The sequence below is a fragment of the Coregonus clupeaformis genome, chromosome 26 (assembly GCF_020615455.1).
Source record: "Coregonus clupeaformis isolate EN_2021a chromosome 26, ASM2061545v1, whole genome shotgun sequence".
Classification (NCBI taxonomy): domain Eukaryota; kingdom Metazoa; phylum Chordata; class Actinopteri; order Salmoniformes; family Salmonidae; genus Coregonus; species Coregonus clupeaformis.
Window position 1 is genome coordinate 8,512,607 of NC_059217.1, and position 24,349 is coordinate 8,536,955.

At 43.9% G+C, this 24,349-nt stretch overlaps 1 protein-coding gene across 3 annotated transcripts; it reads left to right on the forward strand.

The window, feature by feature from the left end:
• The first annotated feature begins 2,752 nt into the window (after nt 1–2,752).
• On the forward strand, nt 2,753–12,279 carry LOC121540174 (F-box/LRR-repeat protein 5). Of its 3 annotated transcripts, XM_041848841.2 has the most exons (12): nt 2,908–2,994; nt 3,571–3,656; nt 4,230–4,445; nt 6,245–6,340; nt 7,245–7,437; nt 7,916–8,104; nt 8,272–8,397; nt 8,584–8,732; nt 8,924–9,006; nt 9,126–9,845; nt 10,009–10,157; nt 11,978–12,279. In XM_041848841.2, exons 3-12 carry the CDS (start codon nt 4,311–4,313, stop codon nt 12,052–12,054), a joined length of 1,917 nt encoding a protein of 638 aa, XP_041704775.2. In that variant the 5' UTR covers nt 2,908–2,994; nt 3,571–3,656; nt 4,230–4,310; the 3' UTR covers nt 12,055–12,279. The 3 variants fall into 3 exon arrangements, with proteins under 3 accessions (XP_041704774.2, XP_041704773.2, XP_041704775.2); XM_041848840.2 differs by lacking the exon at nt 3,571–3,656 and having other exon boundaries at nt 2,753–2,994; nt 7,922–8,104; XM_041848839.2 differs by lacking the exon at nt 3,571–3,656 and having other exon boundaries at nt 2,755–2,994.
• Nucleotides 12,280–24,349: the final 12,070 nt, after the last annotated feature.

The following is a 24,349-nucleotide window of genomic DNA, read 5'->3' on the forward strand; positions in this document are numbered from 1 at the left end:
TCCCCTTTATTACTTTTCAACCCCGCCATCCTTTCCCTACTTGGGGTAAATTAGTGAACAACAATGCCCAGGCCTCTACTTCCAGCCAATACTTACTATCTACACCTTATGGACACAGTACATTTTACAATAATTCTTTTTTATTTATTTATTTATTTTTTGCTCCTGAACTTCTTCTACTCTCAACCTCTCCGATCATTTTCATGATGTCCATCCGGTTTGCTTCTATATGCCATATCTTTCTAACTGTGCTCTTTCCCAAAAGCTCCCAACATACAACCTACAGTGGGGAGAACAAGTATCTGACACACCGCCGACTCTGCAGGCCCTCCCACCCACAAAGCATGCAGAGGTCCGCAACTTCCACCATAGGCACACCTCAACTGCGAGAGACGGAATACAAAACAAAAATCCAGAAAATCACACTGTACGATCCCCAAGCAATCAATCTGCATTTTATTGCATGACACAAGTACTTGATCACCTACCAACCAGTAAGAATTCCGTCTCTCACAGACCTGTTAGTTTTTCTTTAAGAAGCCCTCCTGTTCTCCACTCATTACCTGTATTAACTGCACCTGTTTGAACTCGTTACCTGTATAAAAGACACCTGTCCACACACTCAATCAAACAGACTCCAACCTCTCCACAATGGCCAAGACCAGAGAGCTGTGTAAGGACATCAGGGATAAAATTGTGGACCTGCACAAGGCTGGGATGGGATACAGGACAATAGGAAAGCAGCTTGGTGAGAAGGCAACAACTGTTGGCGCAATTATTAGAAAATGGAAGAAGTTCAAGATGACGGTCAATCACCCTCGGTCTGGGGCTCCATGCAAGATCTCACCTCGTGGGGCATCAATGATCATGAGGAAGGTGAGGGATCAGCCCAGAACTACACGACAGGACCTGGTCAATGACCTGAAGAGAGCTGGGACCACAGTCTCAAAGAAAACCATTAGTAACACAATACGCCGTCATGGATTAAAATCCTGCAGCGCACGCAAGGTCCCCCTGCTCAAGCCAGCGCATGTCCAGGCCCATCTGAAGTTTGCCAATGACCATCTGGATGAGGAGGAGGAATGGGAGAAGGTCATGTGGTCTGATGAGACAAAAATATAGCTTTTTGGTCTAAACTCCACTCGCCGTGTTTGGAGGAAGAAGAAGGATGAGTACAACCCCAAGAACACCATCCCAACCGTGAAGCATGGAGATGGAAACATCATTCTTTGGGGATGCTTTTCTGCAAAGGGGACAGGACGACTGCACCGTATTGAGGGAAGGAAGGATGGGGCCATGTATCGCGAGATCTTGGCCAACAACCTCCTTCCCTCAGTAAGAGCATTGAAGATGGGTCGTGGCTTGGTCTTCCAGCATGACAACGACCCGAAATACACAGCCAGGGCAACTAAGGAGTGTGTTTGTGATGCTCGTCGTTTGGTGCGACGCAAACAGGGTGGCGAAAGTGGGGAAACAGAAGAGTCATTGTCTGTTCTTTTGAGTTTTGAAGTTGAGTCTTTGCCTGACAAAGTGAATTTAGGATATATAAGTTATCATGTACGAGCTTATGTGCCGAATACATTACGATGTTACAGGTGTCAAACTTATGGGCATGTGGCAGCAGTATGTAGGAGGGAGGTTCCAAGGTGTGAGAAGTGTGCAGAAGGGCATGAGACAAAGGAATGTGTAGCATTGGGGAAAGTAGTGGTATGTACTAATGTACAGCCATGGGGCTGGGGATCAGAAATATCCCTTGCGAGAGAAGCAGGTTGAGGTTTCCAGGGTAAGAGTAGTGAAGAAGTTGTCATATGCTGAGACAGTGAAGAAAGTAGACGAAGAGGGGTCAAGGGGGGGGAGTGGTGAGAGTAGTAGATATGTACCAGTACAGTGGGATAGGCAAGCAAGTGATATATGTTTCAGTAAGATTGGATTTTTAGCGTTTATAGCAATGGTTATTAATTGTACTGCAGGGATGGAACGTAAGTCGAAGAAAATTGAGGTTGTGGGGGCAGCTGCAGAGAGGTATTTGGGTGTGCGAGACTTGACATCAGAAGAGTTACAGGGAGTGTTAAGTGGTGATGTCCCATCATTTCAGGCTGAGGGCATGAGGTAGGAATGAATATATTTAAATAGTGGAGAAGGGTGGTGTTAATTATGAATACTATTTTTTGAATTTGTAAGTGTAGTGTTAGATGGTAGGGTATTTCTTTATTTTATTTTATTTTTCAAGCAAAATATAAGGCAGTTGTACTCCAGTCTAGTAGGTGGCGGTAATGCAACAAATTGGATGCCAACCGCCGTTAAACCTCACTGAAGAAGAAGAAGAAGAAGAAGAAGAAGAAGATTATGGCAGAGAAATGAACATTCAGTAATCTTGCAACAGCTCTGGTAGACATCCCTGCAGTCAGCATGCCAATTGCATGCTCTCTCAAAACTTGAGACATCTGTGGCATTGTGTTGTGTGACAAAACTGCACATTTTAGAGTGGCCCTTTACTGTCCACAGCACAAGGTGCACCTGTGCAATGATCATGCTGTTTAATCAGTTTCTTGATATGCCACACTTCAAGTGGATGGATTATTTTGGCAAAGGAGAAATGGTCACTAACAGGGATGTAAACAAGTGTGCACACAATTTGAGAGAAATAAGCTTTATGTGCGTATGGAACATTTCTGGGATCTTTTATTTCAGCTAATGAAACGTGGGACCAACACTTTACATGTTGCCTTTGTATTTTTGTTCAGTGTAGCATTCGTATTATAATCCCTAATTCCAACTCCACCGATTCTGTCACATGACGGTCAGTGGCGCGAGTGCGCGTTCCCATTGTGATTTCGCCAATGCTAAACTAACCAGTTAGCTAGCAGCTAATGTGCGACGTTAGTGCTGACTAGTTTCTATGGAGTGAAGATGGCTCCTTTTCCCGACGAGGTGGATGTTTTTACTGGCCCACATTGGCGAATGAAACAGTTGGTAGGACTCTACTGCGAGAAGGTGTGTATGGAGTAATTTGAATTGAGAATTTGCTCAAAAAGCTAGCTATCGTCTACTGCCTGGTATTTGCTGCTAACGCAGTGGTTTAGCTAGCTAACGTTAGCTGGTCTGAGAAATTGGTGTGTTTTTGGCATAGTAGTTAGCTACAGTATGTCAGTCGCTGGCAAGTTGGGAAAGGTCTCAACCAGTTTCTTAGCTAGCTAACCTAGCTAGGTAATGACATGGTAACTAGGTAATGACATGGTAGCTAGTGTAGCTAACTTGGCTATTTACTAGGTAACAAACACTTTAGTTCTAGCTCGATGGCTAGCTACGTGGCTGCCGAAGACCAGTCTGAAGTTGTATAGCCCTTTTGTTGTTATGCAACACGATATCTTAGCTAGCTAGCTGATAAACCAGTACAGTGTGGCTACATAGTTTTTGTTTTCCCTTTACCTAATGTCATAACTTGGCATGAAAAAACACAATCAAATTCATGCAGAACTTAGCTAGCAAGCTACTTTGTGCCCATTCAAGCGATGAACAGCGGCACGAACAGTTCTGCTGTCATTTATAAAGCCCTATTTACACCAACAGATGTCACAACGTGCTTATACAGAAACGCATCCTAAAACCCCAAAGAGATGTAGAAGCACGCTGGCTTGGAAAAACTCCATAGAAAGGTAGGAGGATCTGAGGGGTGACCAGTCCTCTTGGCTGTGCTGGGTGGAGATTATAAGTACATGGCCATTAAGGCCAGATCGTTCTTCAAGATGTTCAAAGATGACCAGCAGGGTCAAATAATAATCAGTGGTTATAGAAGGTGCAACATGTCAGCAAATCTGGAGTAAATGTCAGTTCGCATTTCATAGCCAAGCATTCAGAGGTCGAGACAGCAGATGCGGTGGAGAGGGAGAGAGAGCAGAAGGTCTGGGACAAGGTAGCACATCAGTTTAACAGGACAGGTCAGGGTTCCATTGCCGCAGGCAGAACAGCAGAAGCTGGATCAGTAGTATGACCATGTGGACTGGGGACAGCCAGGAGTCGTCAGGCCAGGTAGTCCTGACGCATGGTCCTAGGGCTCAGGTTGTCCGATAGAGATAGAAGAATTAGAGGGAGCATACCTAAGATCACATTTATGAGGCTTGGTTCCACTCATACAGGCATGTCCACAGTTCTGTTGCTATGGTTGTGTGCAGGTCTGCTATTACTATCTGAGAAACTTAGACGTGTTATTTCTTTTCTTTATACCACAGCTGTCACAGACCAACTTCTCCAACAACAATGACTTCCGCACATTTCTTCAGTCACTGTGTGCCACCTTCAAGGAGTTCAAGATGCATGAACAGATTGAGAACGAGTATATCATCGGCCTGTTGCAACAGCGCAGCTGCACTGTGTATAATGTGCACTCCGATAACAAGCTCTCAGAGATGTTGTCCCTGTTTGAGAAAGGGCTGAGAAGCGTTAAGGTGACTCCACTAATGATATCAGCAGAAGTACTGCCACCAACATAACATTTATGAAAAGACTCACAAATAATCCCTGTTGCTCCTTGGGCATTGTGTTGTGTATCACTGAGTTATGTGTCTGCACTGAAATGATAGCCTATCCCTGTAGTGATTCAGCCTACAGACATTTCATTTTAACAACAACATGTTGTTGGATAAGGAAGGTCTTGGTTTCCTGTAGCTGAGGAACGCTCAACTCTGTTCTCTTATATCGAGGCAGACTTTAGTTTTGATAACTGCTAGCGGGATATGTTAGTAACAATATTGAGTCACTATCAGTCGATTCTTGTAAAAATGTCAATTCTGAAAACACTTACCTGTACCTTTGTTTGTGCTATACAACTGCGGTCCTTCCGCGGGGTGCTGCAATTCATACTTAAAAAAACGTTTTGTGAAGACAACCACCAACTTTTTCCTCATTGCTTTTACGACCTAAGCTGAGATTCAATTTGGTCCGTACTAAACCGTAACTTGAACCCCTACCCTAACCATAACCCTTTACATTTACGCTTTAAAACTTCAATGGGGTAGGGACGTCCCAATTGCATCTCAGTTTAAGTAGTACAAGCAACAAGGAAGAAGTCGATGGTTGTATTCGCTAAAGGCTTATTAAAAGTATGAATTACAGCACCCCACAGAAGGACCACAGTTGTGCTGGACAAGCATAGGTACAGGTATGCGTTTTCATAATTGACAATTTTATAAGAATCGACTGATGGTGGGTCAAAATTGTTGCTAGCAAATCCCACGACCAGTTATCAAAACTCAACTCCGCCTCGATATAAGAGAACGTTCCTCAGTTGAGCGTTCCTTAGCTAGGTTTCCTGTTTCCTTTTACATTAGTGAAACTGAGGTTTCTAAATGCAACACAATTGAACAATAATAATTATGCCTCAATTCCTTAAGGGAATCTGTTCAAATCTTGGCATTATGTTGGAAAAGGCTATACGGACTCTCCTGACCTGCAAAACGTCAGTTTTAGATTTTGGTTAGTCATTTTACTGATCAAGAATGACCTTATAGCCTCTCCTCATTATGCTGATTGTATACAGTAGCCTATATTTGGTGTTAGTAGGAAGAGTATTTTGTAGCTTGTAGGGAGCACCAAGCAGGACACATATTGCATGGGCCTGTGAACATTACAGGGAGACTCCGTTTATAGACGCCACAAGCTGTTTTGAGAGAGCGAGACTGTTGGCCTATTTTGGTTCCAGGCAGAATTGTTCATATGACCTTTTTCAGCAGCTTTAAGAGACAAATGTTGTAGCCATGTAGAAACAAGAACTGTCCTGAATGACGCAATTGTGTAAATTTTAATATCTGCTCTTGAGTCTGTCCCAATCACTATTTGCTATAACACAAAGGAAATTCCACTGTTTAGTAAGAGCAGAATTTGGACATCAGCACTTGGTCTTCAACCAGGAGAGGAAATAATGTTTTAATTTCAGCTCAGATAAACAATACCTTTTTTAATTGTTTATAAATTCAATTAGAATACTTTTTGGTTTAGTCTCTCTGCAGATTTGTCAATGGAATACATGAATTGGATGAAAAGAAAGTTACAAGTTTGTCTGTTTTATTTTCTTATCCTACAAGTGAAAGTATTTGTTAGTATTTTATTGGCCTGTTGACTCTTGAGTGTTTGACTGTTACGATTGTGTGGTTTGATTTGACCGAAGCCGATGATTGCTGGCATTAATTAAGGGGAGTGAATGACAGTCAGTCGTGTATGATGTGTCATGTTTACTATATAATTGCAGAGCGAGTATGAGCAGCTGAACTATGCCCAGCAACTGAAAGAGCGACTGGAGGCATTCACACAGGACTTCTTACCCCACATGAAGGAGGAGGAAGAGGTATGATTGAATAATATAATTTGTAATAATTAAGTTGAGGTATTCTGATGTAGGATGTACTGTGTAAATTATTAGGTCACACTTTATGCGCATAGTCCATCTGCAGATGCTCTACAAATGGTCATACTATCAACAAACTATCTGTTGTTAAGCAACTGCTTGCTAAAGTTAGGGTTAGAATAAGGGTTAGGGTAATACTAGGGTAAGGGTTAAGTTTAGGATAAAGGTTAAGGTTACTAGATAATCCATCTGTAAATGCTCTACAGCCTATCCAAATAAAGTGTTACCAATTATTAATACATGTTTGTTATGTGGTGTTCTGGCCATGAATGGGTACTGTTACAAAACCCATAACTAGCCTACGGATATTGTTGCACTCTCTTTGTCTAGGGGTCCTAGGCCTAGTTACATGGTCTGTAACCTGAATGAATGTGTGCATTTGTGAGAAATAAGAGTATGTGTCCAGCTCTGTCTTGACTCCTTTGGGTCGGCGAGCACAAGCGGATTATTAGTTGTTCAGATGGTAACGAAAATAAACGTACAAACAGACATGCCCAAACTAGACTCAAAACCAAACAAAAAGCCTCATGGCCACCAAAACAAACCCAGCAGCCTCAAGGCTTGCAAACTGAGATACTGACTGATGATCACCCTAATTGTCAGCACCTGATGTGCTAATCAACCAGGCTCAGCATTTGGACAAGGTTGCTGCTGCCCGCTGGGGGAATGGAGTGTGTGGAAGTGTAACCTGGATAGTGCATTTGTCTATGTCCTAACACTAACCTTCCATCCATATCATAACAGTACCAGCAAATAAGATATTCTGTTCAACTGTTGGTTTTTCTGTCTAGTTCATAATAATGCATTACTTTGTATGTGTTTGTGTGTAATGGGTCTATTCCAGGTGTTCCAGCCCATGCTGATGCAGTACTTCACCTATGAGGAGCTTAAAGACCTCAAGAAGCAGGTGATAGCACAGCACTGTAGCCAGCAGCGATGGGACTGTGCAGCGGAAGTGCTGAAGGGGCTCAGTCTGTGGAGTCAGGCAGAGGAGCTGCACAAGGCCTTCAAGTATGCTGACCATGAGAAGACTGACGGTGAGTCAGACAGACCCCATTATTGTCTTCTCTAGAGTGCACAGCTACATCTTGGTGATGGCTATGATTCACCTGTATTCTCCCCAGCATACACAGCCTCCTCCATATGACATCTATCCCTTTACCTAATATCTCCTTCAGCAACACACTTCTCAACTTCCTCATAACTACACTATATTGGAGGATGTTGTCAGTACTTTAGGAAATTAGTTGGTAAAATTTCCCATAACCAAATGTTTGTTGAGGTGTGGCTTTAACTCTTACCAAAAATATTTATACAGAAGGCTGAATCACACTTCTGTTGCTTCATTCCCGAATCTGCATTATTGCTGTGGTCTAGCAATGATTCTTAGGTCTTTTTTACCCCGAACTGTAGAGAAGCATTACATAATTGATTTACATAAGTAACCTTTCATAAGCGCTTGAGTTCAGTATGTATTGTACACTACACTTACTATAAAAAACTCTGCTTATCAAGCCTCAGAACTAGAGAAAGAGCTGTGCTCCACCCACATCTCCCAGCTACCTACAGAGATCCTGCTGCATCTGTTCTGCTACCTGGGTCCTGAGGACCTTTGTCACTGTGGCCAGGTGTCCTCAGCCTGGTCCGACCTGGCCAAGACCGGCTCTCTGTGGAGGCACCTTTACCCTGTACGCTGGGCCAGAGGTACAGAGATATCAATGTTGACCTTATATACTTTTGTCCTCGCGGATGGTGAAGCAGTCAACACTGTAAAAGCTGCCAATAAAATCTTTTGACACTTGTTTTTCCCCATAAAGAAAGAAATAAGACAGTGACAAGAAATAAGACAGTGCCATCTCTCTGTTTTCCAGGGGATCACTATCGTGGCCCCCCAGCTGATCTGACCCAGGAACCGGATGAGGAGTGGGTGAAGAGTCTGCAGGATGAGGGCAAGGCCTACCAGGAGTGGGATGAGGATGCAGATGTCGATGAGTCTGGTGAGTTCTTTCAGCGTCATAACGGTGTCAACACCAGTCAGTCTGTGTTTGTCAGGAGTACATCTAAAGGGTTGATCTAGGGAAAATGCATAGCTTGATTGAAGTGATAGTGTTTACAGATTTGGAGGAACTGTTAGAATAAGGCATCCAGAAAATCGTGGTGTATCCATTTTCTCCCTTGTCTAGATGAGACTTGTGAAGACTCCTTGGCTATAAGCGCAGCTCAGAGGGAGAAGAAGCTACTGAATAAAATTATTCAGAACCTTCTGCCAGCTGTGGGTTCCTCTGTCAGGTCCATCGTTCTGGCCTACAGCTCTACGGTCTCCAGTAAGATGGTATGTACCAGGAATATTCATGATCATATGCCTAGAACATCAATAAAGCAGAGTTGCTAATACAAAGCTTCCAATTCTCGAACTAATGAGAAAAGCTGGCGTGTGCATGTGAATGAAGGATATTTCAGCCTGAATAGGCTCTACATGGCAGCGTGTAGGTTAATGATCTGTATGTATATCTGCTGCTACAGGTGCGTCAGATCCTTAGTCTCTGTCCTAATATCACCCACCTGGACCTCACTCAGACTGATGTCACAGACTCCGCCTTTGACAGGTATACCATCCATAGCCAGACCAATTATGCTGAAGACTACAGGGTATGATTAACTACTGAACTCATTGTGCCTCTCTTCTCCCCCTAATTGATTTGTTATTTTCACTTCTGTCTGTCAGTTGGTCATCTCTGGGGGCGTGTCTGTCTCTTGAGCACCTGGACCTATCCGGCTGTGAGAAGATCACTGACCACACCCTGAAGAAGCTGTCAATGGGTCTGGGGTACCTGCCATCTCTCACCTGCTCTCAGAAACGATCCGACCGGCAAGCCAAGCTTCTGAAGAGCCCTCCCATCAGTCTGCTGGACGAGCGGAGCCTCCGTCCGATGGGGCGCAACCAGCAGGCCCTGATCTTCAAACAGCGGACTGGGAGACGGTGCAACAGCCCCTCCAGGGTCTGGGTCCTGGACCCCTCGGAGCTGGCTGACATCGAGGATGCAGCAGAGTGGAACCGCCGCGGGGGAGTGTCTACCCCTGAGGGGCAAGGTTTTGTGGCGATGAAGCCAGGTGGAGGTTCGTGTTGCTGCAGGAGGAGTAGGAGGCGGGGCCTCAGGACAAGCTTTAGCACCTCCTACTGGCAGAAGCAGTATGGGCTAGGGGAGGTCTGCTGTGGCCATTCAACCTGCTGCACTGGTGAGACGGCCCTGAGGGCTTTAGGAGGGCTGCAGTCTGAGTCTTACATCACCAGGGGCAGTGCAGGGGCAGAGTTTTGGACAAAATGCTCCTCTGGGGGCCAGCGGTGCCTGAAGCTTTACAACAGAACTGATCAGTCAGACACTCGGCGCTCGCTTAGGTTCCTCAGCCTCTCTGGATGCTATCAGGTTACAGACCTGGGCTTGAGGTAAAACTGCTTGGGATGCTGCTCTTCAAAGAAACGACAAACATGCATACATATTCTACCTATGTATAAATTGTGTACATCTTTTTTTGTGTTACTGATATTGACTGTGAGTAGGTACACATGATTGTGTGTATTATATACTCTAAGCATGTGTGTGTTTCAGAGCGCTGTCTCAGCGTGGCAGTCTTCCTTTCCTGGAGCATCTGAACCTGTCTGGATGTCTCCTCATCACTGAGGTGGGGCTACAGGAACTGGTGTCAGCCTGTCCTGCCCTCAATGATGAACACTTCTACTACTGCGACAACATCAACGGTAACGCATGCACACACACACAAAACGCACAACATTAGGCAAAACTGTGGGAAAACACCCTCTTATCAGGCAACATATTCATACAAGGATATGAGTGATGCACAATTTTATACATTTCTTGAATTGTTTGATTTATTTGACATAATAAAAACACAAAACGACCACACGTGGACACAATGCATTTAAAATAATTGAGGATGACACAACAAAGTTTTAAAACGTACTTCCATTGTGGTCCTCTTATTAACAATTATGTAGATTAATAAAACAAAGAAATTGATGATTATAACGCCATTGTAGAGTTTCTTCACAATGTAGTGTGCCCACTCATGGTGAAGACTGGTGCATATGCTGGCAAGTAACAACCCATGTGAGTTAGATCAGGGGTTCCCAAACGTTTTTGCTTCGAGACCCACCAGTTGAGGTGTCTTTTGAGTCGCAACCCACCATAAGGGTTGAGCAGTGAAAAAACATACACTAACCAAGAATAAGTAAAAAATATAATCTTGGCAGCGGAGAGAACATTTAGCAGTTTTAAAGCAAATTTCCTGCAATTCTACACATTTTGACATGGAGTTGAAAGAACATTTAGGTGTTTTTAAGCTAGTATCCTGAAATTCTACGCATTTTGACATGGCTAATGCTGTGTTATGCTCCAACATTATAACAATCAATGGGGGGCCTGATTGTCTAGCTTTTATTTTGTTGATTGTAAGTTCTCAAAGATTATAGGCTATTACACTGAATGCATTTTTCCTCCTGAAAATGTCTTTGAAAAAAATCTACTAAAATAAAAATGCAATGCACATAAAATGTAATTCCACAACCCACCTGGACCGCTACTGCGACCCACAAGTAGGTCCCGTCCCACAGTTTGGGAAACACTTGAGTTAGATAGTTTGATGATAGGGATGCCAGGTGATGCTACATGATGGTGATGCAGTGGGCTTGCCGGCTCTGTTATCAGCCTCTCTGTAGTATGTAATGCCAGGTGATTTAATTTTGGCGGTGGATTGTATTAAAGGTGCAATATGCCGAAATTGCTCTGCCATTTCCTGGTTGCTCAAATTCTAATAGTTTGTCTAATTTCAGTTTGTGACAAAACAAGCAATGTATAGTGTAGAGAATCATTGTATGATCTAAACCACTCTGAAATATATTTTCAGTAACCAAAAATATTGTATTTTCAGCTGTCTGAAGCTGGTGGACAAAACAGAGTAAAAGATGCAAAAACAAAATTTTAAGAACAGGAAGCATATAAATCGTGCACATAGAACAGATCTACTGCTTCTTAGACTTGCTTTCGATGACAGAGATAACTCACATTTCTATGTGAATTTGGTCGCAGCTTTAAAGAATCTCTGAATGGGGCTTATTTGCCAAGCCTAATGAATGTGCTGTTATAACAATCATACCTAACCTCACCTGGCTGTCCAGCACATTTCCCAGTGTAAGTTCCTTATGTAACAGTCCTGCTGATCTTGTGAGGTGCAAGGTAAGTGGGACTTACGGTAGCTAGTCGGCAAAACACATTTACTGTTGAGTGTCACAAGTTAATGTGTAACTCCATTGTGTAAACAGTAGCTTTTGAAATTGTTTCTAAAAGGAAGAGTGTGGGCGGTAGACCTACTTGGGAGGAGTTACATTTCCTGTTAATAGGTGCATTGGTTTTAACTTGTCCAGACCACTGGAATTTGAAGATTTGAGACCATTCCAATCTCCACCCAGCCGGTGCACCAGCGAGGTAAAATGAATGGGCACAGCAGTACATGGCCTATGAGTGAGTGATTGACTGGTCTGACTGTGGCCTCTCTCTGCAGGTCCCCATGCTGATACGGCCAGCGGCTGCCAGAACCTGCAGTGTGGCTTCAGGGCGTGCTGCCGCTCTGGAGAGTGACTTTTGACCTAACCTTACTCTATGAATGCCCCCCCCACATCTGCACTTTAATCCTCACCTGGGAATATGCCATTCGTTGTACTTTGTCACTTCAGATAGTTTCTACGTGAAAATTTAAAGTAAAAAGTTGATTCCTGACATTTCCATTTTTATCTGTATTTCTTATAAACACTCATTTAGAAAATAAAATATATGGGTGTTGGATAAAGTATCTGCAAATGTAAATTCTGGTTCCTTATTTTTGTGGTTTTTAGAAGGTGATTTGTTTTACACTTTCGTTTGAGTTACAAAAAAGCAGATGGTATACGTGAGCGCCAAGTACTTGTTTCTGTACAACAGATATCCTGTAGTTTCTGACTAGGTCCACCTCATTTGCTCCTACTTGCTTGTTTTAGATCACCAATTTGCGATTACTGTAGTCTTATTTGGTTTATTGAAAATAGAAGTCAAACATCAGATTATTCACTGTGATGTGAGGTCCCTTCATAGGAAAATATAAGCAACCACCAAATTAATTATTATTACACACAGCTGACATACATTTTAAAAGATGAACAATTATAGTAAATAGTGGTGATTCACACGGTGGAAGATGCTGTTGCAGCGTAATGTGGTTTCATGTCAGGGACGGTTAAGAATCTGAGGGTGCTTCACATTTCACTACCAGAGACCACACACAGATTCAACAAACTTTTAAATCGTATTTCCATTGTGGTCCTCTTAACAATTATGTATATTAATAAAACAAAGAAATGTATGATGATAAAGCTATTGCAGAGTTCCTTCATGGAGTGTGCCCACTCACGGTGAAGACTGGTGCTTATGCTGGCAAGTGGCAACCCATGTGAGTTAAATCAGGGGTTCCAAAACTTCTTTGCTTTGAGACCCACCAATTGAGGTGTCTTGAGTCGCGACCCACCATTGAGTGGTGAAAAAACATACACTGACCAAAGAATGAGTAAAAAATATAATCTTGGCAGCAAAGTTTTAAAGCTAATTTTCTGCAATTCTACACATTTTGGCAAGGAGCTGAAATAATATTTTGCAGTTTAAGCTAATTGTGTTCTTATGCTCTAAGATAATAACAAAATCAATGGGGGCCTGATTGTCTAGCTTTTATTTTGTTGATCGTAAGTTCTCAAAGATAATGGGCTATTATTAAAGAAATATAGGTCACCCTGGTGGTCAGTTCACTGGTAGAATTGTGTTAGATGGGTGCAGGCATTTCAGGAATAAAGGGTTATTATGGAGGTTTCTGGCTGCAGGTAATACCAGATAACTTTGTTTCTGATGGTCTGAGAGTCTTTAGGTGCCTTTCACTGAGCTCAATTTCGAGTCTCATAGCAAAGGGTCTGAATACTTATGTAAATAAGTTATTTCTGTGTTTCAAAACCCTGTTTTTGCTTTGTCATTATGTGGTATTGTCTGTAGATTGAGGATGTTTTTTTTTTATTTAATCCATTTTAGAATAAGGCTGTAAAGACAAAATGTCTAGGGGTCTGAATACTTTCCGAATGCACTGTATACCACGGCTAAGGGCTGTATCCAGGCACTCTGCGTTGCATCGTGCATAAGAACAGCCCTTAGCTGTGGTATATTGGCCATATACATTTACGTCATTTAGCAGACACTCTTATCCAGAGCGTCTTACAAATTGGTGCATTCACCTTATAGCCAGTGGGATAACCACTTTACAGTGTATTTTATTATTATTATTTATTTTTTTGGTGTGGGGTAAGGGGGGGTAGAAGGATTACTTTATCCTATCCCAGGTATTCCTTAAAGAGGTGGGGTTTCAAGTGTCTCCGGAAGGTGGTGAGTGACTCCGCTGTTCTGGCGTCGTGAGGGAGCTTGTTCCACCATTGGGGTGCCAGAGCAGCGAACAGTTTTGACTGGGCTGAGCGGGAACTGTGCTTCCGCAGAGGTAGGGGGGCCAGCAGGCCAGAGGTGGATGAACGCAATGCCCTCGTTTGGGTGTAGGGACTGATCAGAGCCTGAAGGTACGGAGGTGCCGTTCCCCTCACAGCTCCGTAGGCAAGCACCATGGTCTTGTAGCAGATGCGAGCTTCAACTGGAAGCCAGTGGAGTGTGCGGAGGAGTGGGGTGACGTGAGAACTTGGGAAGGTTGAACACCAGACGGGCTGCGGCTTTCTGGATGAGTTGTAGGGGTTTAATGGCACAGGCAGGGAGCCCAGCCAACAGCGAGTTGCAGTAATCCAGACGGGAGATGACAAGTGCCTGGATTAGGACCTGTGCCGCTTCCTGTGTAAGGCAGGGTCGTACTCTCCGAATGTTGTAGAGCATGAACCTACAGGATCGGGTCACCGCCTTGATGTTAGCGGAGAACGACAGGGTGTTGTCCAGGGTCACGCCAAGGCTCTTCGCACTCTGGGAGGAGGACACAATGGAGTTGTCAACCGTGATGGCGAGATCATGGAACGGACAGTCCTTCCCCGGGAGGAAGAGCAGCTCCGTCTTGCCGAGGTTCAGCTTGAGGTGGTGATCCTTCATCCACACTGATATGTCTGCCAGACATGCAGAGATGCGATTCGCCACCTGGTTATCAGAAGGGGGAAAGGAGAAGATTAGTTGTGTGTCGTCTGCGTAGCAATGATAGGAGAGGCCATGTGAGGATATGACAGAGCCAAGTGACTTGGTGTATAGCGAGAATAGGAGACGGCCTAGAACTGAGCCCTGGAGGACACCAGTGGTGAGAGCACGTGGTGCGGAGACAGATTCTCGCCACGCCACTTGGTAGGAGCGACCGGTCAGGTAGGATGCAATCCAAGAGTGAGCCGCGCCGGAGATGCCTAACTCGGAGAGGGTGGAGAGGAGGATCTGATGGTTCACAGTATCAAAGGCAGCAGACAGGTCTATAAGGACAAGAGCAGAGGAGAGAGAGTTAGCTTTAGCAGTGCGGAGAGCCTCCGTAAACACAGAGAAGAGCAGTCTCAGTTGAATGACCAGTCTTGAAACCTGACTGGTTTGGATCAAGAAGGTCATTATGAGAGAGATAGCAAGAGAGTTGGCTAAAGACGGCACGCTCAAGAGTTTTGGAGAGAAAAGAAAAAAGGGATACTGGTCTGTAGTTGTTGACATCAGAGGGATCGAGTGTTGGTTTTTTGAGAAGGGGTGCAACTCTTGCTCTCTTGAAGACGGAAGGGACATAGCAAGCGGTCAAGGATGAGCGAGGTGAGGTAAGGGAGAATGTCACCGGAGATGATCTGGAGAAGAGAGGATAGGGTCAAGCGGGCAGGTTGTTGGGCGGCCGGCCGTCACAAGTCGCAAGATTTCATCTGGAGAGAGAGGGGAGAAAGAAGTCAAAGCGTAGGGCAGTGTGAGCAGGACCAGCAGTGTCATTTGACTTAACAAACGAGGATCGGATGTCGTCAACCTTCTTTTCAAAATGGTTGATGAAGTCATCTACAGAGAGGGAGGAGGAGGATTCAGCAGGGAGGAGAAGGTGGCAAAGAGCTTCCTAGGGTTAGAGGCAGATGCTTGGAATTTAGAGTGGTAGAAAGTGGCTTTAGCAGCAGAAACAGATGAAGAAAATGTAGAGAGGAGGGAGTGAAAAGATGCCAGGTCCGCAGGGAGTTTAGTTTTCCTCCATTTCCGCTCAGCTGCCCGGAGCCCTGTTCTGTGAGCTCGCAATGAGTCGTCAAGCCACAGAGCAGGAGGGGAGGACCGAGCCGGCCGGGAGGATAGGGGACATAGAGAGTCAAAATATGCAGAAAGGGAGGAGAGGAGGGTTGAGGAGGCAGAATCAGGAGATTGGAGGGAGAAGGATTGAGCAGAGGGAAGAGATGATAGGATGGAAGTGGAGAGAGTAGCGGGAGAGAGAGAGCGAAGGTTGCGACGGCGCATTACCATCTGAGTAGGGGCAGAGTAGTGTTGGAGGAGAGCGAGAGAGAAAAGGATACAAAGTTGTGGTCGGAGACATGGAGGGGAGTTGCAGTGAGATTAGTAGAAGAACAGCATCTAGTAAAGATGAGGTCAAGTGTATTGCCTGCCTTGTGAGTAGGGGGGGGACGGTGAGAGGGTGAGGTCAAAAGAGGAGAGGAGTGGAAAGAAGGAGGCAGAGAGAAATGAGTCAAAGGTAGACGTAGGGAGGTTGAAGTCACCCAGAACTGTGAGGGGTGAGCCATCCTCAGGAAAGGAACTTGTCAAGCTCATTGATGAACTCTCCAAGGGAACCTGGAGGGCGATAAATGATGATGATGTTAAGCTTGAATGGGCTAGTGACTGTGACAGCATGGAATTCAAATGAGGAGATAGACAGATGGGTCAGGGGAAAAAGAGAGAATGTCCACTTGGGAGAGATGAGGATTCCTGTGCCACCACCCCGCTGACCAGATGCTCTCGGGGTATGCAAGAACACATGGTCAGACGAGGAGAGAGCAGTAGGAGTAGCAGTGTTTTCAGTGGTAATCCATGTTTCCGTCAGCGCCAAGAAGTCAAGGGACTGGAGGTTAGCATAGGCTGAGATGAACTCTGCCTTGTTGGCCGCAGAACGGCAATTCCAGAGGCTGCCTGAGACCTGGAACTCCTCGTGGGTTGTGCGTGCAGGGACCACCAGGTTAGAGAGGCAGCAGCAACGCGTTGTGAGGCGTTTGTATAGCCTGTGCAGAGAGGAGAGAACAGGGATAGACAGAGGCATAGTTGACAGGCTACAGAAAATGGCTACAATAATGCAAAGGAGATCGGAATGAAATGAACTAAACATCTGGGAAAGCGAGAGAGCGGGGCCTCCCTCACTTACCCAAATATAACTCTCCCAACTTCCACCTCAGAAACTATACCACACCCCCTCGTGCTTTATTGCTTAATTATAAATAAATAAAACTTTAATATACAGTACATTAACACAGTTGAGCCTGAGCTTCAGATTTGGTACATATAAAACTTAATTATGATTTCTTAGGAATGATAAACAACTGCAATCTATCAGGTGTAGTCCAGAGCTAACACACTCATATGTAATGATAAACAAAATACTAAAATACAAGACAAAATCAATACAATGCCTATAGCCTAAAATGTGGTTGTGCTCTACACATTTCATCATACAAATACAGATACAAAAAAATAATTATATATATATATATATATATATATATACACACAGTGGGGAGAACAAGTATTTGATACACTGCCGATTTTGCAGGTTTTCCTACTTAAAAAGCATGTAGAGGTCTGTCATTTTTATCATAGTTACACTTCAACTGTGAGAGACGGAATCTAAAACAAAAATCCAGAAAATCATATTGTATGATTTTTGAGTAATAATTTGCATTTTATTGCATGACATAAGTATTTGATACATCAGAAAAGCAGAACTTAATATTTGGTACAGAAACCTTTGTTTGCAATTACAGAGATCATACGTTTCCTGTAGGTCTTGACCAGGTTTGCACACACTGCAGCAGGGATTTTGGCCCACTCCTCCATACAGACCTTCTCCAGATCCTTCAGGTTTCGGGGGCTGTCGCTGGGCAATACGGACTTTCAGCTCCCTCCAAAGATTTTCTATTGGGTTCAGGTCTGGAGACTGGCTAGGCCACTCCAGGACCTTGAGATGCTTCTTACGGAGCCACTCCTTAGTTGCCCTGGCTGTGTGTTTCGGGTCGTTGTCATGCTGGAAGACCCAGCCACGACCCATCTTCAATGCTCTTACTGAGGGAAGGAGGTTGTTGGCCAAGATCTCGCAATACATGGCCCCATCCATCCTCCCCTCAATACGGTGCAGTCGTCTTGTCCCCTTTGCAGAAAAGCATCCCCAAAGAATGATGTTTCCACCTCCATGCTTCACGGTTAGGATGGTGTTCTTGGGGTTGTACTCATCCTTCTTCTTCCTCCAAACACGGCGAGTGGAGTTTAGACCAAAAAGCTATATTTTTGTCTCATCAGACCACATGACCTTCTCCCATTCCTCCTCTGGATCATCCAGATGGTCATTGACAAACTTCAGACGGGCCTGGACATGCGCTGGCTTGAGCAGGGGGACCTTGCGTGCGTTGCAGGATTTTAATCCATGACGGCGTAGTGTGTTACTAATGGTTTTCTTTGAGACTGTGGTCCCAGCTCTCTTCAGGTCATTGACCAGGTCCTGCCGTGTAGTTCTGGGCTGATCCCTCACCTTCCTCATGATCATTGATGCCCCACGAGGTGAGATCTTGCATGGAGCCCCAGACTGAGGGTTATTAACCGTCATCTTGAACTTCTTCCATTTTCTAATAATTGCGCCAACAGTTGTTGCCTTCTCACCAAGCTGCTTGCCTATTGTCCTGTAGCCCATCCCAGCCTTGGGATGTCCTTACACAGCTCTCTGGTCTTGGCCATTGTGGAGAGGTTGGAGTCTGTTTGATTGGGTGTGTGGACAGGTGTCTTTTATACAGGTAACGAGTTCAAACAGGTGCAGTTAATACAGGTAATGAGTGGAGAACAGGAGGGCTTCTTAATTAAAAAATAACAGGTCTGTGAGAGCCGGAATTCTTACTGGTTGGTAGGTGATCAAATACTTATGTCATGCAATAAAATGCAAATTAATTACTTAAAAATCATACAATGTGATTTTCTGGATTTTTGTACCTATGATAAAAATGACAGACCTCTACATGCTTTGAAAGTAGGAAAACCTGCAAAATCGGCAGTGTATCAAATACTTGTTCTCCCCACTGTATATATACACTGCTCAAAAAAATAAAGGGAACACAATGTAACTCTAAGTCAATCACACTTCTGTGAAATCAAACTGTCCACTTAGGAAGCAACACTGATTGACAATAAATTTCACATTTTGTTGTGCAAATGGAATAGACAACAGGTGGAAATTATAGGCAATTAGCAAGACATCCCCAATAAAGGACTGGTTTTGCAGGTGGTGACCACAGACCACTTCTCAGTTCCTATGCTTCCTGGCTGATGTTTTGGTCACTTTTGAATGCTGGCGGTACTTTCACTCTAGTGGTAGCATGAGACGGAGTCTACAACCCACACAAGTGGCTCAGGTAGTGCAACTCATCCAGGATGGCACATCTGGCAAGCCAGACAAAATTAAAAGAGCATATTTATATAATGAATATGAATTCGGAGGACAGAAATTATTAAATATTAAAGCATTAGACCTATCACTAAAAGCTTCAGTCATACAAAAGTTATACTTAAATCCGAACTGGTTCTCAAGCAAATTAGTAAGATTGTCTTACCCAATGTTCAAGAAAGGCCTTTTTCCCTTTATTCAGATTACAACCTCTCACTTTCAATTATTTGAAAAGGAAATAATCTCCCAAATGTCACTATTTCTAAAACAAGCCATAGAAAGTTGGTTGCAATTTCAATTTAATCCTCCAGAAACGACAGAACAAATAATGCAACAAATATTGTGGTTAAATTCAAATATACTAATTGACAAAAAACCTTTATTTTTTGACAGAATGTTTAAAAAAGGTATAATCTTCGTAAATGATATCATCGGTAGGACTGGTGGAGTTATGTCGCACATGCAGCTAACAAAAACATATGGAAATGTCTGCTCTACCCAAAATTACAACCAAATAATTGCAGCCTTACCGCAAAAGTGGAAGAGGAAAGTGGAAGGGGAGAAAGTAAGGAACTTGTCTGTCGGCCTTGCATTAAAGAACATAATTGGTTAAGGAAAACTGTGATAAATAAAAAAGTATATCAGTTTCACTTAAGGACCAAAGGATTCACAGCCGTCCCATATAGATTGCAAAATAGTTGGGAAGAGATCTTTGACGTACCGATACCATGGCATAGTGTTTATGAACTGACACGCAAAACGACACCGGATTCAAAAATTATAATCTTTCAATTTAAATTATTATATAAAATTCTTGCTACCAATAGAATGTTATTTATATGGGGGATACAATCTTCCCAGCTCTGCAGGTTTTGCTGTGAAGAGACAGAATCATTAGATCATTTGTTTTGGTTCTGTCCATTTGTAGCTTGTTTTTGGACACAGGTCCAGGAATGGCTAAAGGATTGCAATATTTACCTGGAACTAACCTTGCAGATAGCATTACTGGGTGATCTGAAAAGTCATAGTCAATCAATCAATAATATAATAATACTTTTAGCAAAAATGTTTATTTTTAATTCACAATCTGTAGAAGCAATGAGAATAGAAAGGTTCAGCATTTTTGTAAAACATCACAGTACGGTAGAAATATATATGGCAAATAGAAATCCTATATGGATGGTGTTAAGAGATAGATCGGAGGTATTGAATAGAGTTGAAGGATGGGACTAATAACAAATAACAACAAATAATAACAAAGATAGCTAATAATGTAAGCATACTGTGTCCATAATAAGTATACAGGTTGTATGTTGGGAGATTTTGGGAAGGAGCACAGTTAGAAAGATATGGCATATAGAAGCAAACCAGATGGACACCATGAAAATGATCAGAGAGGTTGAGAGTAGAAGGGAGAGGTTGAGAGCAAAAAAATAATAAAAAAATATATAATAGAATTATTGTAAAATGAACTCTGTCCATAAGGTGTAGATAGTAAGTATAGACCAGAAGTGGCCTGGGCATTGTTGTTCACTAATTTACTCCAAGTAGGGAAAGGATGGTGGGGTTGAAAAGTAATAAAGGGGAGTATATATATAAAAATAAACATGGGGGATTGGAAGTGATGCAGACAATTACATTGATAGAAGATACAATCTATCTGCAATATTAAGCTGATCCATTCCCTCCCCCCAAAAAAAAAAAAAAGCGAGCTGTGGCAAGAAGGTTTGCTGTGTCTGTCAGCGTAGTGTCCAGAGCATGGAGGTACTACCAGGAGACAGGCCAGTACATCAGGAGACGTGGAGGAGGCCGTAGGAGGGCAACAACACAGCAGCAGGACTGCTACCTCCGCCATTGTGCAAGGAGGAGCAGGAGGAGCACTGCCAGAGTCCTGCAAAATGACCTCCAGCAGGCCACAAATGTGCATGTGTCTGCTCAAACGGTCAGAAACAGACTCCATGAGGGTGGTATGAGGGCCCGACATCCACAGGTGGGGGTTGTGCTTACAGCCCAACACCGTGCAGGATGTTTGGCATTTGCCAGAGAACACCAAGATTGGCAAATTCGCCACTGGCGCCGAGTGCTCTTCACAGATGAAAGCAGGTTCACACTGAGCACGTGACAGACGTGACAGAGTCTGGACACGCCGTGGAGAATGTTCTGCTACCTGCAACATCCTCCAGCATGACCGGTTTGGCGGTGGGTCAGTCATGGTGTGGCGTGGCATTTCTTTGGGGGGCCGCACAGCCCTCCATGTGCTCGCCAGAGGTAGCCTGACTGCCATTAGGTACCGAGATGAGATCCTCAGACCCCTTGTGAGACCATATGCTGGTGCGGTTGGCCCTGGGTTCCTCCTAATGCAAGACAATGCTAGACCTCATGTGGCTGGAGTGTGTCAGCAGTTCCTGCAAGAGGAAGGCATTGATGCTATGGACTGGCCCGCCCGTTCCCCAGACCTGAATCCAATTGAGCACATCTGGGACATCATGTCTCGCTCCATCCACCAACGCCACGTTGCACCACAGACTGTCCAGGAGTTGGCGGATGCTTTAGTCCAGGTCTGGGAGGAGATCCCTCAGGAGACCATCCGCCACCTCATCAGGAGCATGCCCAGGCGTTGTAGGGAGGTCATACAGGCACGTGGAGGCCACACACACTACTGAGCCTCATTTTGACTTGTTTTAAGGACATTACATCAAAGTTGGATCAGCCTGTAGTGTGGTTTTCCACTTTAATTTTGAGGGTGACTCCAAATCCAGACCTCCATGGGTTGATACATTTGATTTCCATTGATAATTTCTGTGTGATTTTGTTGTCAGCACATTCAGCTATGTAAAGAAAAAAGTATTTAATAAGATTATTTCATTCATTCAGATCTAGGATGTGTTATTTTAGTGTTCCCTTAATTTCTTTGAGCAGTGTATATATATATATACACACATACACACACATACATGTCTCCCGAGTGGCGCAGTGGTCTAAGGCTGTGCCACTGGAGATCCTGGTTCGAATCCAGGCTCTGTCGTAGCTGGCTGCGACCGGGAGACCCATGGGGCGGCGCACAATTGGCCCAGCGTCGTCTAGGGTAGGGGAGGGAATGGCCGGCAGGGATGTAGCTCAGTTGGTAGAGCATGGCGTTTGCAACGCCAGGGTTATGGGTTCAATTCCCACGGGGGGCCAGTATGAAAAATAAAAATTATAATGTATGCACTCACTAACTGTAAGTCGCTCTGGATAAGAGCGTCTGCTGAATGACTGACTAAAATGTAAATATAGTCAAGTGCATTTCTGGAAAAACAAGCTTGTTTATAATATCTCCGCAATGGAGTTATTATCGTGTGAGGCCAGGTAAACCCAGAGAGACAGGACATTGTCAGGATGGACATGGACAGCCAGGGAAACTCCACGTTGAATGCCTCCACATTTTGGACCCTGTGCTGTAGACTGCGTCAACGATGGGCCTGACCTCTGAGAATGGAAGTTGAAATCTGTGAAAGGAGGAAAAAGAGCGACCGTCAGTGAGGAAAGAATCCAGTCATATGGCCTGATCAACCGTTTCTTTCCATGGCACGAGCTAACATTCTGGGAGGCGGAGGAACTCACTCTTCTATACTGAACAAAAAATATAAACGCAACATGTAAAGTGATGTTCCCATGTTTCATACGCACAAAAAGCTTATTTCTCTCAAATTTTGTGCACAAACTTGTTTACATTCCTGTTAGTGAGCATTTCTCCTTTGCCAAGATAATCTACCCACCTGACAGGTGTGGTATATCAAGAAGCTAATTAAACAGCATGATCATTACACAGGTGCACCTTGTGCTGGGGAAAATAAAAGGCCACTCGTGCAGTTTTGTCACACAATACAATAGATGTCTTAAGTTTTGAGGGAGCGTGCAATTGGCATGCTGACTGCAGGAATGTCCACCAGAGCTGTTGCCAGATAATTGAATGTTCATTTCTCTACCAAAAGCCACCTCCAATGTCGTTTTAGAGAATTTGGCAGTACGTCCAACCGGCCTCACAACTGTAGACCATGTGTAACCACGCCAGCCCAGGACCTCCACATCAGGCTTCTTCACCTGCGGAATCGTCTGAGACCAGCCACCCGGACAGCTGATGAAACTGAGGAGTATTTCTGTCTGTAATAAAGCCCTTTTGTGTGGGAAAACTCATTCTGATTGGCTGGGCCTGGCTTCCCAGTGGGTTGGCCTATGCCCTCCAGGCCCACCAATGGCTGCGCCACTGACCATACATGTGAAATCCATAGATTAGGGCCTCATTTATTTCAATTCACTGATTTCCTTATATGAACTTTAACTTAGTAAAAGTGTTGCATGTTGTGTTTATATTTTTGTTCAGTATAATAACACATTTGTGGTAGTGACATGACTATCAAAAAATTGTCAAAGACTCCAGCCACCCTAGTCATAGACTGTTCTCTCTGCTACCGCACGGCAAGCGATACCGGAGTGCCAAGTCTAGGTCCAAAAGACTTCTCAACAGCTTCTACCCCCAAGCCATAAGACTCCTGAACAGCTAATCATGGCTACCCGGACTATTTGCACTGCCTCCCCACCCCCACCCCCCACCCCATCTTTTTACGCTGCTGCTACTCTGTTAATTATTTATGCATAGTCACTTTAACTCTACCCACATGTACATATTACTTCAACTAGCCGGTGCCCCCGCACATTGACTCTGCACCGGTACCCCCCTGTATATATAGCCTCCCTACTGTTATTTTATTTTACTTCTGCTCTTTTTTTCTCAACACTTTTTTGTTATTGTTTTATTTTACTTTTAATTTAAAAAAATGCACTGTTGGTTAAGGGCTGTAAGTAAGCATTTCACTGTAATGTCTGCACCTGTTGTATTCGGCGCATGTGGCCAATAAAATTTGATTTGATTTGATTTGAAAAGACAATGCACCTGATTTCATCCAAAGATGTTAGTGGTTGATTGATGGACCTGTCTTCATACCAGGATTACCATGTCATATGCCATTCCCCTGCCCCTCCCCTGTCCCTCCAAGCCATACAGTACAACCTGGTCTCGGAGCATTTCAAATTATTCTATAAATAAATCCGAGACACTCCATTTAGTATATGTTACATTTGGTATGGTATGTATTAATTTGTGGATGCCGATCACCCATTTGGTATGATGTATTAGGAATGACAATTCATATTATGTTACGAATTTGCAAAACGTACAATGTGTTACGAATTTGCGAAACGTATGATATGCTACGA